Raw genomic sequence first — 15,260 nt, 5'->3', positions numbered from 1 at the left:
TGCAGTATATAGAAATATAGCAATACTTTCAGTTTCCTTGTTCCATTTCTCACAAAACTGAATAGATCAGCATTTCTCAAACATTTTTCAAGCAGAAACTACTTTTGTAAAGTAGACTCCGCGGAATATGTTACTTTTGTACACTTTAAAATCAGTTTTTGTAACCATACATATTTACATTTGTAAGCATTATATACATTATATAATACCACTATACTTATATTAACTAGTACACTTACATTTTTAAGATACAGTTAAATAAAATTCATTTAATTTTATGTTCGTATTAAACAATTAAGCTAATAGAAAAAAATTATATCTGCTTTTAATAACTCAAGGCTATTATGTAGAGTCATAAATTTTTTTTTTGATACAGGGGACGTGAAAATTGTGCAGTGCACTCGCCGGGATTCGAACCTAGACCTCTTGAATACGCGTCGAGTGTGCTGCCGTTACAGCACGAAGGCATGCAGAAAAGAGGGAGAAAATACCTTATAATTAGAGTTCGGATATTATTTAATTTTAAGTCTGAATTGAACAATTAAGCTAATAGAAGAAAATTTATATTTGTTTTTAATAACTTAAGGCTATTACAGCTTGTAAATGTTATTAAATAAAAAAAAATTAAACACATTTTAGTACTCATATTAATGAGAGGGATAAACTTACCGATTCTTGCACACTGTTCTATGGTTGGATGTATTCTGGTAAGATTAAGACTATAATCTGAGGGATCGCCACATATATTAAGTTTGTTTTGGTTCTTTGTTTTTATTTGAGTTGGTGATGAAAACCCTTTTTTACACAAATGCATAGAAGCAAACTGAACGATTATTATAAAGCACCATTGTGCAGTTCACTATACTCCATTTTCACTTGTGATGAGGTCTCGAAACTTACCATACCTTCTGCTTGGACTTTCATTTTAAGTTCGGTGTCATCAGAGAATCCTATTAACTTTTTTTTTCATTCAATAATAGTTTGTTATTTTCAAAATATCAATGGAAAAGATTAAGAATCCATCAAAATTCCTTACATTCACCACTTATAATAAATAGTATATATATGAAATAATTGGAAAATAACTATCTAATTGTAATCCCAGAGTTGTGAAATGTGAACATATGCCACTGTGTAATGCTTTTCCAATAACACTATAATTTTCTACTAGTAAAGATTTTGTAAATGGTGTAAATAGTGTAGAGTCTGTAAATAGTGAAATATTTATCCGTTTTACACAACTAACCCCAGAACCAAATTTTCTCTCAAATCTTTTTAATTTCTCAAGGACATGAATCGTCAAAGACATTGAATGGTCTTATGGTCAAAGAATTACCTTGTAGACAGAGATTTAATGCATTCAGATTTGAGAATATATCTCGAAGATGTCCCAGTGTACTTAATCAGTAAGAAGTGATGTAAAATCTTGTTAATTTTGTTTACAAATAGCAGGACATTTTTGCAATTCCAGGAGGACCATTTAAGAGAAGCTGGAATAGATTATTTTCAAAATTGTTTTAAAATTTTTATCATAATTCCATTTTAAAATCAAATACTCATGTATAAGTAAATACAATTCTAATAATAGTAAAGTCATTAGGATTTCTAATGCCGGAGACGTGAAAAATGTGCAGTGTCTTGGCTGAAACTCGAACCCTGGACCTCTCGTCTACGAGTCGAATATGCTTCTAATTACACGACGAAGACATGCGGAAAGGAGGGAGAAAATACCTAGTGATACAAATATAGTAGATATAAAATAATTTAAATTATGCATTAATTAATTGAAATTTTACAATTGAATAATAATTTTATATTATGGGGAAAATTAGGGAAGCTACTCGTGTCGAATGATAAGAAATGAAGAAACCATCAAATGTCTTTTCAACATGCAGATGATGTGTATATAAACTCGCTATACATGTCACATTTTACACACGCTTTATAGTCTCGTCGCCTGTTGCTCCACTCTGAGTCTGCGGGTTTGGTTAAGGTAACGTTTCCATGTAATACTTCCAGACCCCACCCACTTAATCAGAAATCGCTACGAAATCGGTATCAATCTTTTTGCTGTGGAAATTCAGTCCAGTTTGAGTGCACATGAACTTCTAAGCGGTTCATTATCATTTGTGTTACTCGTATAGTTCATATTATTTTCTCCTCTATTTTAGCGCATCTCTATTATGCTAAATAGGACGACGCCTGCAGACCAAAGCGAATCTTCAAACTCCAATTCAAGGACATCGAAACGAAGAAAAGTACGATTTCTAGCCATTCAGCATTAGGTTTTTTTCGGAATGAAAATGAAGATAATCCCAAACCTGAGTGTGTAATTTCCAATGAAATACTTGCAAACAAATGCATGTGCCCACGTAAATTACGTCGGCACACTGAGAAAAAACATCGCGATTTAAAAAAAATCAGTCTGTCGAATTTATTAAAAAGCAAGCTGAAAGTTTCGAAAATGTCAAAAACAAAACTTTTGAGCAAACAAAACTTCCACTAAAGCCCACCTTTGTCGGGATTGAAAACTTGATCTAGTGTGTGATCTTGCTTTTCTATAATGTTTTGAATTTTTCTGGATGCGTCCGAGCAATTTCTTGATACGCCGACGCAGATTCTGCTTAAATTCTTATGCTATGAATAATTTTAAAAAGCTTTTTGAAATTTTCGAATAAACCTTTATTTGCCACAGAATTTGGGTTGACAGAGGATTCTCTATGTTCTTTAAAGGTATTAGTAAATTTTGAGTGTTTTTGTTTAATTATATTACTATCCAATGGAATTCTTTTCTTCACAGCTATCATTAGTCTGAAAGCTGAGTGCCTTTTCCATCTTCTGAATTATTGGCCCCGGGGGGCCAGCTGCATTTTTTGCGGATGTCTAAGATCCTGCAGCAACTGCACTTCTTATTTCTTTTTCATATTTCTGAATATTCCGGACTGTTGCTTCATTCAAATTAAGACTTTTTGCAATGTGCTCTTCTCTTAAAAGCAGGTGATCATTTTAGTGTGGAGGCACCTAATAGGCAGCCATCGTTACCTCCTATGAAGAGACAGACAGTTTTACATCCAATGCCTTGTCCGTGATTCGAACCCGGGCTCTTTGTATCGCAGTCAGACTCGCCTAACCACTAGACCGTCTGCGGCTCTTCTGAAGAAAAACATTTCTTCTTAAACTTTGTTTTTATCTTTATCGGACATGGCTTGGGACTGAAACTTAATGTCTTAAAGACGAAAAAGTTATTCTTTAACACACCGTGGCTCGACGAAGACTGCCAAGCAGCAGTGTGAGACAATTTTGCTTTAGGCCACGGAAGTGAGGATTCGAAAGTTGGAAGCCGAACGTGTATGTTGTGCGTTTTGGAGCTCTTATTGTGACCTTATGTTGTTCAGCTTCAGCGATAGTGAGTTTTCTTCATTGTTATCTGGAGACTATGTTTTCTTGAGAGTGTTTTTTTTCTGCTGTGCTATACTTTGAAGGAGGGAGTTTTCTTCATTGTTATCTGGAGACTATGTTTTCTTGAGAGTGTTTTTTTTCTGCTGTGCTATACTTTGAAGGAGGGAAACGATTTTCCTCCGTTACTGGGTAAGAATTCAACTATCGCTCTGTTCCACATGGCTCGTCTCCCTGGAGGACATTAGTTCTTACGGAAACCAGATCTTTGAAGACAACTGGCAGGGCTTACTAAACAAGGATTATTATGTATTAAATGACTATGTAGGTGCTTTGCTCAATATGGAAAAACCTTATGGGGAGTTCGTTAAAGTTCTTGACATTTCTTGGGGAATTTCTTATCGTGTTAGAGCAAAACTGTGTTATAGGATTCCGTATTGTAGGAGGGCTACCTGTATCTGTACATACTTTTTCGGGTGTACTTGCACTTGAAATTACTTGAAATTTTAATACCATGCATTTCACAACGTTTTTGAATTTTGGAATAGGAATATTTCGCTTCAGAATGCGCTAAAACATATCCTTCAACCCAAAGCTTGTTTAGATGTGACATTTTGAAAGAGGATTTAAAAGTAAAAGACGATATTTCTTATTTTAAATAATAAGCTGTTTCCATAAATTTTTGTTCTGAGGTATTTGCTATTTTTTTAATTCTTTACCGAAATCTTTCTAAAAATTGATACACGTTCTGTATTTGCAGTGCATAACAGAATTCAAGGCTTCATCAAAAATACTGTTATGGAAAAACAACACTGAAGAACCACAAATGTCAGACTTCTAATACATTTCAAACGTTTGTATTCGAAAATAATACGAACGTTTCTGACAGCGAAATTAGCAAGATCTGAAGGCATTTGAGTGCTGTGAAAGAAAATTTGAAATTTACGTTACTGAAGAAATGAAAAACTGAAGAGAAAAATTGGATTGCGCATCCCTTCCAGGGCAACATTACTACTGGCATCATCGAACGCTGATGATCTTACTGACCTATCAGAAAATACATTCCTGAAACTGAATTTTAACTGTAGTAAATTGAAATGATTCTGGTTTATTTGTCTAACAAACTTATCTAATTCCTTCTATTTAAACTCTGAAGCTATTACTACCTTATGGCATCTTCATACATTTATGAAGTTGGATTTTCGGCAGTGGTAGGAATTAAAATCCGAATATCGAAATAAGCTGCAAATGTCGAACTCCTTGGTCTGAAAACAACGTGAACTGACCTGGAGTTCATTGCTATCATCAATAGCAATCGAAAACAGACCTTGTTAGAAATAGTTTTTGTAAAATTAAATTTATATAATAAATATTTTTTTCTTCATTGAAGTTCCTTTTTGACCCATAAAACCTCTTTCCAAAAAAATGTTTGCTGCTTACCTCTGAAACAATTCAATGCAGTAGATGAAATGGGTCAGGCATACGAATACATTTATTAAAAAAAAGAGAAACTGTAGAAACATTCAAAATTAAGCTTATACAAAAAACAAGTGTAACATTTTAAAATATTGGAGTACGAGTATTTAACAGAAGACCTGAGCAAAAAGGTGCATATTTAAGCTCATTAGCAGCTCATTTTTTAGGTATACTTAATTATTTATTTCTGCGCAGATGAAGTGTTCCCCTCCGTCACATATGCAGAAATCCTTATATCCTCTAGCTGTAACCTGGCTTTCAAGCACGGCCAAGAGAAAGTTCAGAAAGTGGTAAATGGGAACACTAAGAAAACATTTAAAAGGGAAATGGTTTTTAGAAAAACAGTAATTGACGAAATATAAAAAGATAAAAAGTGTCAGCGATATTGAAGTCGACAGACATTGAAAGATAAGTAAGTGTCAACAATGGAAACGGGAGTTCTGTTAATACTGTGTCTTTTGACTTTAGACATTTTACACGACTGGTAATTCTTTCTTTTTATAATGAGAATAATAAAACGTGAATGCGTTTTAGCAATAAAGTTTTCTATTATAATACCAATACAAATACCTTAAATAAAGAAGTTATTAATTCGTAGAATATATAATTGGTACAATTCTGCATTTGTTGTTTTCTTTTTTTTCTTTATGCACAAAAAATATTATTAAGCATTAAAAGCAAAAATTAATTTGTTGGTATTTTATGAATAAATTTATGATTTATATATGGGTTTTTAAAATAATAGTATAATATAATATTTATCAACTAAATACTTCCTTTTTATGTAGAATTTGCGAGGACTTCGGAATTTATAAAATTTAAAACGTAGTCGTACTTATACGAATATTATAACGCAGTATACAGAGAGAAAAAATTAAATTTTCTTAGAGTTTTTTTAAAATGATGTAATGTTAAGCAGTTTTCATTTATTTGAAAAGGTACTCAACTTTATTGATGAGAGAAGCCGCTGTATATCTTTGTGGGGTAGTCCTGTAATTCCAATCAATGTCACTGAAAATAAACCCTCTAGCTGCGGCTGGAACTTCGGTTAACAAATGTGGAGGTTTTCCGGCTTCTAAAAGTAGAACAGTTACACAAGGAATCTCAGACAAGCGGCTGGCTACGGCGGAACCTGCAGCGCCTGCGCCTACTTTTAGAGATAAAAAGTAATGCAAGATTAATTTAACAATATGTTCTTAACAGTTCATCCAAAATATTTATAATGCATTAAAAGGCTAAATCCTTTTTTAAGGCATGGTTGTAACTGTCCATCCCTTTATAGGAGGCAAAAGTATCCCGCCTGTTAAGTGGCTTCATAATAAAGTGACCATCACTTCTGGTCTTAGTTGTGGCCAAGTAGAAGTCGGCTTAGGGCTCGCCATTTGGAAAACTTTTATAGATTTACTTCTTGTATTGTTTTGATCTTACAAGTAAACCTTCTCTCCTCTGATACCGGTTTCCCGGAAACTCATATATTTTCTGAAAGCTTATGTCACAAGTAGAAAAGTGTGAAATATCAAGGGCAGAGGGATAAGCGTTTAAGAGCTGATTTAAATTTTTCAAGAAAATTATGTAATTTTATTGTTTAATGAAGCATGGAATGTGAGTATTAAGTAAGTATTAGATTTGTTGCACTGTGTAAAAAGGCTACTTTTTATTTTTTTAAGGGAAGTAGGAAATGGGATAAATTAACTATGACCTCGCTGAGATTCAAAGCACAGATTTTCCAACTGCTAGATGCCGTATTATCACTAATCTTTCAATAAGAGGAGGACAATTAAAGAAAGGCACGGAACGTAGTCGGTCAAATATAGATGGTGATGAATTATAGTCCACTGCATTTCAATTCGGGTTGCATTATAGTGACATTAACATGTTTAGAGTTGCCGCTGTGTTGAGGTGGTAGAGGAATTGTCTGTTACAGTCTTGGACTTGAATTCTATTCCTGGAAAAAGCATGGGTGTTTGTAAGCGTATTGCGTCTTTGCGGCATGGGGTGGGATTTAAAATACAATCAGACTGAAAGCTCTCTAGTCAAGATGACGATAAGAGTCCTTCGGATCCATCTTCTATAGGTATTCTCCATCGAAACTGGGATGAAGCTTCCTCTCGGGTGTAATTCTGTCACTGCCTATTGTGCGCACTGGGTAACGCTGTTGGTGATGACATGGCTAAACGACTTTTGGGTATGACCATTCCAGAAAAACGCATTAAATGATGCAAGTATCTGATTATTTGGTTTAGCAACAACTACACTTTTTCAGAGAAAGAAATGTGAAAAATTAACTGCGCCTTCACTGGAAATCGAAACACTGATCTTTCCGTTACTTCCGAACGTGCTACTGCTTACGCTTTGAGCAAACGCTCAGTGAAATGCAATAATTCCGTATATTTTAACCTTAGAGATATTTATCAAGTGCTTAATTAATTTATTTGTAAAGAATGAAAGTTATTTTATCAAATTTTAAACTAAAGTATGTTTTTGGGCTTTTTACGTCAGAACTGAATCAACTGAGCAGTTAAATGTTTTCCAAAGGCAATGGAGTTTAATTTTTCAGCGAGAAAATACGGTTGCATGAATAAAAGTACCTCTAGCATTATGGCCGAAGTGATGCAAACAATGAAGGGTAAATATCCATTTTGAGTAAGAATCACGTGCCTTTTCCTGATAGAAAACATTTAACGTGTTTTAGATTTTCTGTTCTTTCTCCTATTCCGGCTATAATCGTTAAATATCCCCAAACATTTGCAACGAAATTATGTTTTTTGGTTTCATATTTTGCGTTAATGCAACCTATGGCTAAGTGGTTTGCAACTGTGTTCATCGTGGTAACTGAAAGTTTGGAAATTAAACATGACACAATAGACATTTTCTCTCAATTTTAGTTTATAGCATTTAAAAATGCTCTGATTGCATGAACTCATAACAATAAATATTAGAGAATAAGTTACAGGACATACCCACAATGTAGTCGTATTCTTCATTAAAGTTTTCTTTTGTAGTTGGCGAGTGCTTTTGCGTAGCTAACGAGAAAAGAAGCATTGGTAGTAAGGGAGAAGAAGAAAAAAAATTCGAACTCTGCGCTTCTTCTACCTGTTCCATTCTTCCTGAAAAATGAATTCGCAATTTCTTTCGGAGTCATTATTAATTTTGTATAGAAACATAGAACTCATTAGATATCTTATTGTAATGAGAAGAGTTATGCCCGAAATTAAAAATTAAATAATTGCACATCCAAGAAAAATCTTCAGAAAATGATAATTTGATTTATGTCTCTTTTTCGTGTATTTTATTATACAAGTGATTTTAATCTAAACACCTCTTTGACAGACTGAAATAAATGAATTTAATTAAAAAAGCTAAGATAATTAGAATATAATTACAATAAATTATCGATTGTCAAGTTTTTTATACCTCATAATTCGTGAACGTAAAAGGAAAAGGGATTTCATTGAAAGAACTAATAAACACACATAAAAATTTAAAATGAATGATATAAAATATACAAGCATTAAAAAATACGGTAATCATTGCGATCAAAGTTGTCATCATGTAAACATACTACAGTGCAAAGACAGCTACCGCGTTTAATATTCCAAAATTATTTGTATTGATTATTATTATGAAAATTTTAGATTATACAAGCTTTAAAAAAGTGACTAGAAACTATTTATTAAATATTGATTCTAGATACGTGCTTATAAAATTTCGCAAAATAAGATATGAAATTTGATAGAAACCGCCTCATTTTGTTTAACATTTAATTTTAGCATTTGATATGGCTTTCGCTAAGAAGAGTGCAATAAATAAAAAGGTTCATTTTAATTTATTCTCATTGACACATTTGAGCATATATGTCCCGTAGATGCTATTAGTTAATAATTTCACAAAGCCAGCTATAGAATTAATAAAGAGAATTTTATCAACAAACATCGAATCATTAATTATCTGAATAAGCAACTTCCGTTTCCTCCTGGAACTAGTGATAATCTGATCGGATGTTTTTAGTAATAGGTACTGGACTGGACTGGACTGGATTGCTCTGATTATGAGTAAAAACATACTAGACTATCTGCCTAAAGGGAATTGTATCGTATTTACATTGTACATTTTATTTCTCAAATTAGAAAGGAAAGTGATTTTTACGAGACCAGAAACTGCTGGTAAATATACTACACAATATCAAAATACATTTTCGAAAAGAGGAGTAAATAAAAAATCACACAGATAAAAATAATGTTTTAGAGTAAACCTTCCTTAACACGAACTCCCTGAAGGGGAACACTTGGATAACATGAACAAAATTTCGGCACCTGGAACGATGCACATGATATTATAGGAAATTTTATCGGTTAACCAGAATTTCCGTTAGCACGCAAATTATGAATTACGAACTATTTTTATTCTGTTGCATCATTTTATACTTTCCTTTAACACGAACTTTCAAAAGTTTTTCATATTTTTTCCTGTTGTCTCTTCTGGTTTTCATAAAACTCAGTTGAACACGATAGAATAAGTCCACTTAAAATTTAAATGAATTTTATTCATTATAAAGTATTTACATAGATTTACTGGATTGCAGTTTAGTTATATATGAAGTTTCAGCGCACTTTAACATATCTTTAAGTTCTAATGGCAGCGTTCGATGGTCCTGTTGATGGTACTCAGATACCTTCCAGGATGCGATAACTAATGTTAAGTTGCTAACAGTTGTAAGGTTTATCTAAGTTTTCTACAGTTATCTTTAGTTAAAGCTACTTTCCTGTCCCTGCTAATTTCAGCTTACAATTTCCTACCAGAATGCGTTTTTAGAATCGCGGTTAATGCAAATGAGTGGTATTTTAGTCGAAGTTCCACTGACTTCGTCAGAGAGCCAGAGTTTCTGACTAGCGCGTGTTCGCCTTTTGGCTACTCTCTGTCTAAGCTATTACTATGCTCGGCCGTATTTCAGGCTTTTGATAGCTCCGCCAGCTTATTTGATATCTAGGGGCCAACTACTTTCGGTTATATCGTTTTAGTTAAGTTTTACTTCTTCATGGCCAAGTGGAGGCTTTGCTGTACGCTCTATGAAAGGAGCCAACTGTTATGTTCTTATTTTGAGAAATAAAGAGTAATTAACCCTTCTTGAGTTGAAGAACTCAAGAAGGGTTAATTACTCTTTATTTCTAAGAAGACTGGAATTTGAAGTAAGCCAGATGGCTTTTGATTAGTGGTTTCTCCCCCTAATTTGAAGACAGTGTGATATTTGTTAAGCAATGCATCAGTTGCAAGCCGTTGAGCTGTAGTTAATTGCTGTCCTTCATTTTCTCGTAGTCGGCAGTTGTTTACAACAACTGGGGTTTCTTCCAGTACTTGGGATTGATGAGGTTTCACGAAGCTATATTTTCTTCGAAGTTCATCAGAAAAGTTCCACTTATTTTCAGCAAGATTTAAAACAATTTTAGCTTTTTGAAGAAAGTCAGTTCCTAACAGAGTCGAGTTATTTTTGGCATCAGGCAACACAAGGAGCGGAGTTTTGAACTCTCTGCCTTCGAGAAGAATGATTTGTTCGGTGCGAAGTACCTCTTTTTCAGATACCAAACCATCAGCGAAAGACACCTGTAGTGTTGTCTTTTCAAATACTGCATCTTGTTTCTGCAGAATATGATAGAGGGATTCACTTGCAATTGAGTGACTAGCACCAGTGTCGGCGAAAGCTGTACCGGAAACACCACCAATACTAATTGGAAATACAGCAGTCCGAGTGGAAGATAAACAGGATCGGATTTGGATAGTGCCAAAATTTGATGAACTTGAAGACTTTGGGGGGTTACAATCTGGACATTTAGACTTAATAAAACCAGTTTTTCCGCACCCATAGCATGTTAAAGGAGGTCGCTTTTCCTCTGTTTGTTGCTGACCACAATTTAAAAAGGTTTTATGAGTTCCCTGTATGTCACTTGTTCGATTTTCTACTTTGTGTTTGGATGGATTAGTCGATTTGTAAGAATAGTTCCGCCTGCCAGGAAGTTCAGTTTTATAGTTTGTATTTTTAACACGTACAGCTTCATAATCATCCAATTTCTGTACTAATTTAGATGAACTCTTTATTTTCCCCCAAGTATCAATAAAATGCTCCTTAACGTCAGTACTGACTCTTCTTTTAAGCTGATCCGTCAGGACCAAGTCTTTGAGTGATTCAAAGTCTGTAACATCGAGACCATGGAGCCACTCTTCGATTTGGGTTACCCAGGAAAATAATAAGTGATAATGGTACCCAGTTTACTAGTGCTGTTATGCAACAACTATGCTATATCTTGAACATTGATCAAAGTCTTACTCCTGTCTATCACCCACAATCTAACCCAGTTGGAAGGAAGAATAGAGATCTGAAACCACGTTTAGCAATACTTGTTGGTAACGACCATCAGTCATGGAAGGATAAACTGCCATTAATAAGGTTTGCTTTGAATACAGCCAAATGTGATTCAACTGGACATTCTGCTGCTTTTCTTCAATTTGCACGAGAGTTACGAACCTTAGATGATGTAAAGCATGATATAAAAGCCGTAATTGAGAACGATAATTTTGTTCCCGAAATTACTCCATATTTGAAACGTTTTGCAAGAAATGTACAACAGGTACGAGAAAGAGTCGAAATGCATCAAGATAAGCGGAAACGATATGCTGACAGAAAACGAAGAGAAACACCGAAATTCGTTCCTGGAGATAAAGTTTGGGTCACCCTCCATCCAATCAGCAAAGGTCCACTGAAGAAAACTGCTAAATTCATGCCCAAGAGAGATGGTCCTTATGTGATAGTGACTACAAGATCTCCAACCACTTATGATATTGCCGATCCTCATGAACCAGACAAAATTCTCGGCAAGTATCATGTTTCAGCCTTGAATCCATATCAAGATCGAAATAAGTTTCAAAACTCAGCTCGTGTAATTCCAGTGGTTCCCTTAAAGAAAAGAGGACGCCCGAAACGTGTAATACCGCCCGAATCTGCACCTGTTGCACAAGGTGCTGGTGACGCTAAATTTCCTGCTTGTCAAACTGGAGCCCATTCATCTGATTCTCCGCCCGCTGCACAAAGTAGACAAAGGTCAGTTCCTGACTTCTTGCCGAGACGTCTACGAAGTCAGAGGGGGAGGATGTAACAGACCTATTTAAGTGTAATTGAACTATTTTATTCACGCCATGAACTCATGAACTGTAACCGAACTATTTTATTTAAACGCCATCTCGTGGCGATATGAAAAAACGTCAGTCGACCTCCAGCCGCCATGATGATAGTTTACTATGTTATGTTATTCAAATGTTTGATGTTCCATTTCGTTTATGTTTCATTTTTATATATATTTCTTTTGTTTGTAACTGTTCCTTGATGTTAATAAATCCTTTTAAAGCTAGCCGGCATTAGTGTCTATTGAGGAACGGCTGTAACAGACCTATTTAAGTGTAATTGAATTTGTATAGTATTTTATTCATGCCATGAACTCATGAACTGTAACCGAACTATTTTATTTAAACGCCATCTCGTGGCGATATGAAAAAACGTCAGTCGAACTCCAGCCGCCATGATGTTAGTTTACTATGTCTCTGTTATTCAACTGTTTGATGTTCCATTTGGTATATGTTTCATTTTTATGTATATTTCTTTTGTTTGTAACCGTTCCTGTGTGCTCTGTTAATAAATCCTTTTAAAGATAGCAGGCATTAGTGTCTATTGAGGAACGGCTACATCACAGTGGTATTTTAGTCGAAGTTCCACTGACTTCGTCAGAGAGCCAGAGTTTCTGACTAGCGAGTGTTCGCCTTTTGGCTACTCTCTGTCTAAGCTATTACTATGCTCGGCCGTATTTCAGGCTTTTGATAGCTCCGCCAGCTTATTTAATATCTAGGGGCCAACTACTTTCGGTTATATCGTTTTAGTTAAGTTTTACTTCTTCATGCCCAAGTGGAGGGTTTGCTGTACGCTCTATGAAAGGAGCCAACTGTTATGTTCTTATTTTGAGAAATAAAGAGTAATTAACCCTTCTTGAGTTTTACGTTTCTGTTTCTGAACTAAAGCGATTATTCGCTTATATGTTCACGAGGTTCCTACACATTTATTTGTTAGATAAAAGTTAGGAACCCCACACAATAACAGAATCAATCAGACCTACAGGAAGCAGATAGGCATACGTCTGCAAACAAAACTGAAAATCTTAGAGCAAGTAGACCATGGTGTACTGAAGACAAATACAATTGTCGAAAAGTATGGAATTGTCAAATCTATTTTATACACAGCACTTAATAATATTTCGAAAACATCCTTAATGCTACTGCATCGGGTTCCGGGAAAAAATCTAACCGACTAAACAGCGCTAACTACGAATGTGTCGAAACTTCTCTGTCAGAATGAATCAACGATATGCTTGCTTCTAGTTTACCTTTAAGTGAACCTATAATTCGATTAAAAGCAAAAAGTTTGCAAAACTTAGACATTCAAGATTTTAGCTGTTCTGATTGGCTGTACCGGTCCCAAAACAGACACTTAATTTCACTTTTAGTGATTTGTTGTGTAGAAAATAACGTGAATAAAAGGAGTAGACACTTGGTTGCATGAATTGGGCCAAGTGGAGAGAAAAGTACGGCTCGTGTGATGTTTACGATATGAACGAAAGTGGGCTTTTTATAATCTTATCCCAAGTGGTACCCTCGGAATAACAGGTGATAAGTACCATGTACAATGGCGGAGCACGCAGTAAACAACGTTTTAACTGTTGTCCTTGTATGTAATGCAAAAGGTGATAAACACTGTGCTTGGGTGATCGGTATGTTCGAGAAGCCGCGTTGTTTTAAAAACATAAACAGCACCTTGCATCTAATCTTACCATAAAAAAGCTTGATCGAAAGCTCATAATTTCATAAGCGGCTTCTTCATTTTAATAGTCGAATGGTGGCTCAATAGGCATATTCTAATAACACTGAATAGGTGTACAACTCATAACATCTATGATTTGAACCTAACCAGCTTTTCTTACAAATGCAACAAGTCGTCTTAAGCCTTTATTACTCTTATGAGGAGTTGCAATTTGCGCTGCTGAAAAGTTGACAGAAACATCAGCTTGGTGCAGTAAAAGCTCTCTTCTCATCCTGGAATCCCAACCTGGATCCGTGTCTTCATAATATGTACAGAACTGTATTAGCAGAGTCTGGAGATATAAAGATGCTAATCCTGTTGAGGAGATAGATGGTGATAACGATACCACCTCACCTCACGAATGGAATATTCTACAAGACGTTGCAAAGCCTATTAGTTTTCATGAGTTTGTTAGTGCATATAACAACGTTACCGTGTGTGCTCCAGTGGAATTAAATGCACAAGAAGTTGTGTCTGAGTTTCAAAAAATATCATCTGAAGAGAATGAGGACAAAACCATTCCACCCATCCGCCAGGAAGTGTTACCCGCTTTAGACACTTTAGAACGCTTTGCTGCAACATGTGAATTTACAGCCAGTTTTCCGAAGCCATGAGTACGGTTGACCGTTGTAGTACCAGCATTTCCATTCCTGTTGTGTCAGCGCAATGTACAGGGATATTTCACCTGAAAATGCTTTGTGAGGACATATTTTCAAGCTACACTATACAATAATTAATTTAGGTTTGTAGCGTTATCTATGACGACGCCCATAATTTACTGTAGTACGTAGGTACCTGTATACTGTTAATGGTTAATGTATAAAAAAAACTCTTACAGAAATAAAATTTGAATCTCCAGTTAACGTAATTTTTTTTTACACAAACTCTTGTTTTCTCAGTCCTTTGTAATTCTTGTTAACTATCTAAATATGAGTATACAATATAATTTTTGGAAAGACAAATTTTATAAAAAATTCAACTTAATGTTCCATAATGAGCCTTTCATAACATCCCTTTTCATAACAAAGTAAGTTAAAATAAAGATATGTTTAAGCAATTTTAATACTAAAAAATATTTGATTACATTTAATAGATTTCTTAATATATTGCTTGAGTAATATAAGATGAAGTTGTTTAGAATGTTTCTGTAATCTTCCATTTTTTTCGGAACATTCAAATTTTGTACTTAGAAAATCAATGATTATATTGTAAATGCTTCAACTTTACATTTATCACAGAAATAAACAAATATTCATGTTTGAAACATTAGGCAAAATTTAACATTTGTTTTACAGAAAAGCTTTTTAGAATTCATATATCTTAAATAGATGGAATATATGCAGATATCGGTATAAAAAAATTAAAATTCTTAAACGAGGTATAAATTTTTAAACGAAGCTTAAAATATGTAAATAGATTCAAATATAAATTTGAATTTTCTAGCTATTGTAGTAGTTCCCACAATTTTTGAAGGCGAAAATTATATATAGCAGAA

At 34.5% G+C, this 15,260-nt stretch overlaps 1 protein-coding gene across 1 annotated transcript in view; it reads right to left on the bottom strand.

Moving 5' to 3' along the window:
* LOC118190431 (glucose dehydrogenase [FAD, quinone]-like) overlaps positions 1–13,997 on the bottom strand; it is a 52,443-nt gene extending 38,446 nt beyond the window's left edge. The window contains exons 1-3 of the mRNA XM_085817810.1: positions 13,874–13,997; positions 7,833–7,979; positions 5,820–6,022 (exon numbers count right to left, since the gene is read on the bottom strand). Coding sequence (XP_085673936.1) covers positions 5,820–6,022; positions 7,833–7,979; positions 13,874–13,997 — 474 coding nt within the window. The remainder of the gene's footprint in view (positions 1–5,819; positions 6,023–7,832; positions 7,980–13,873) is intronic.
* Positions 13,998–15,260: the final 1,263 nt, after the last annotated feature.

The sequence above is a fragment of the Stegodyphus dumicola genome, chromosome 5 (genome assembly GCF_044657685.1).
Source record: "Stegodyphus dumicola isolate Sdum_Otavi_A_Nest chromosome 5, ASM4465768v1".
Classification (NCBI taxonomy): domain Eukaryota; kingdom Metazoa; phylum Arthropoda; class Arachnida; order Araneae; family Eresidae; genus Stegodyphus; species Stegodyphus dumicola.
Note: the sequence above shows the minus strand (reverse complement) of the source record. Positions and strands in the feature narration are given on the sequence as shown.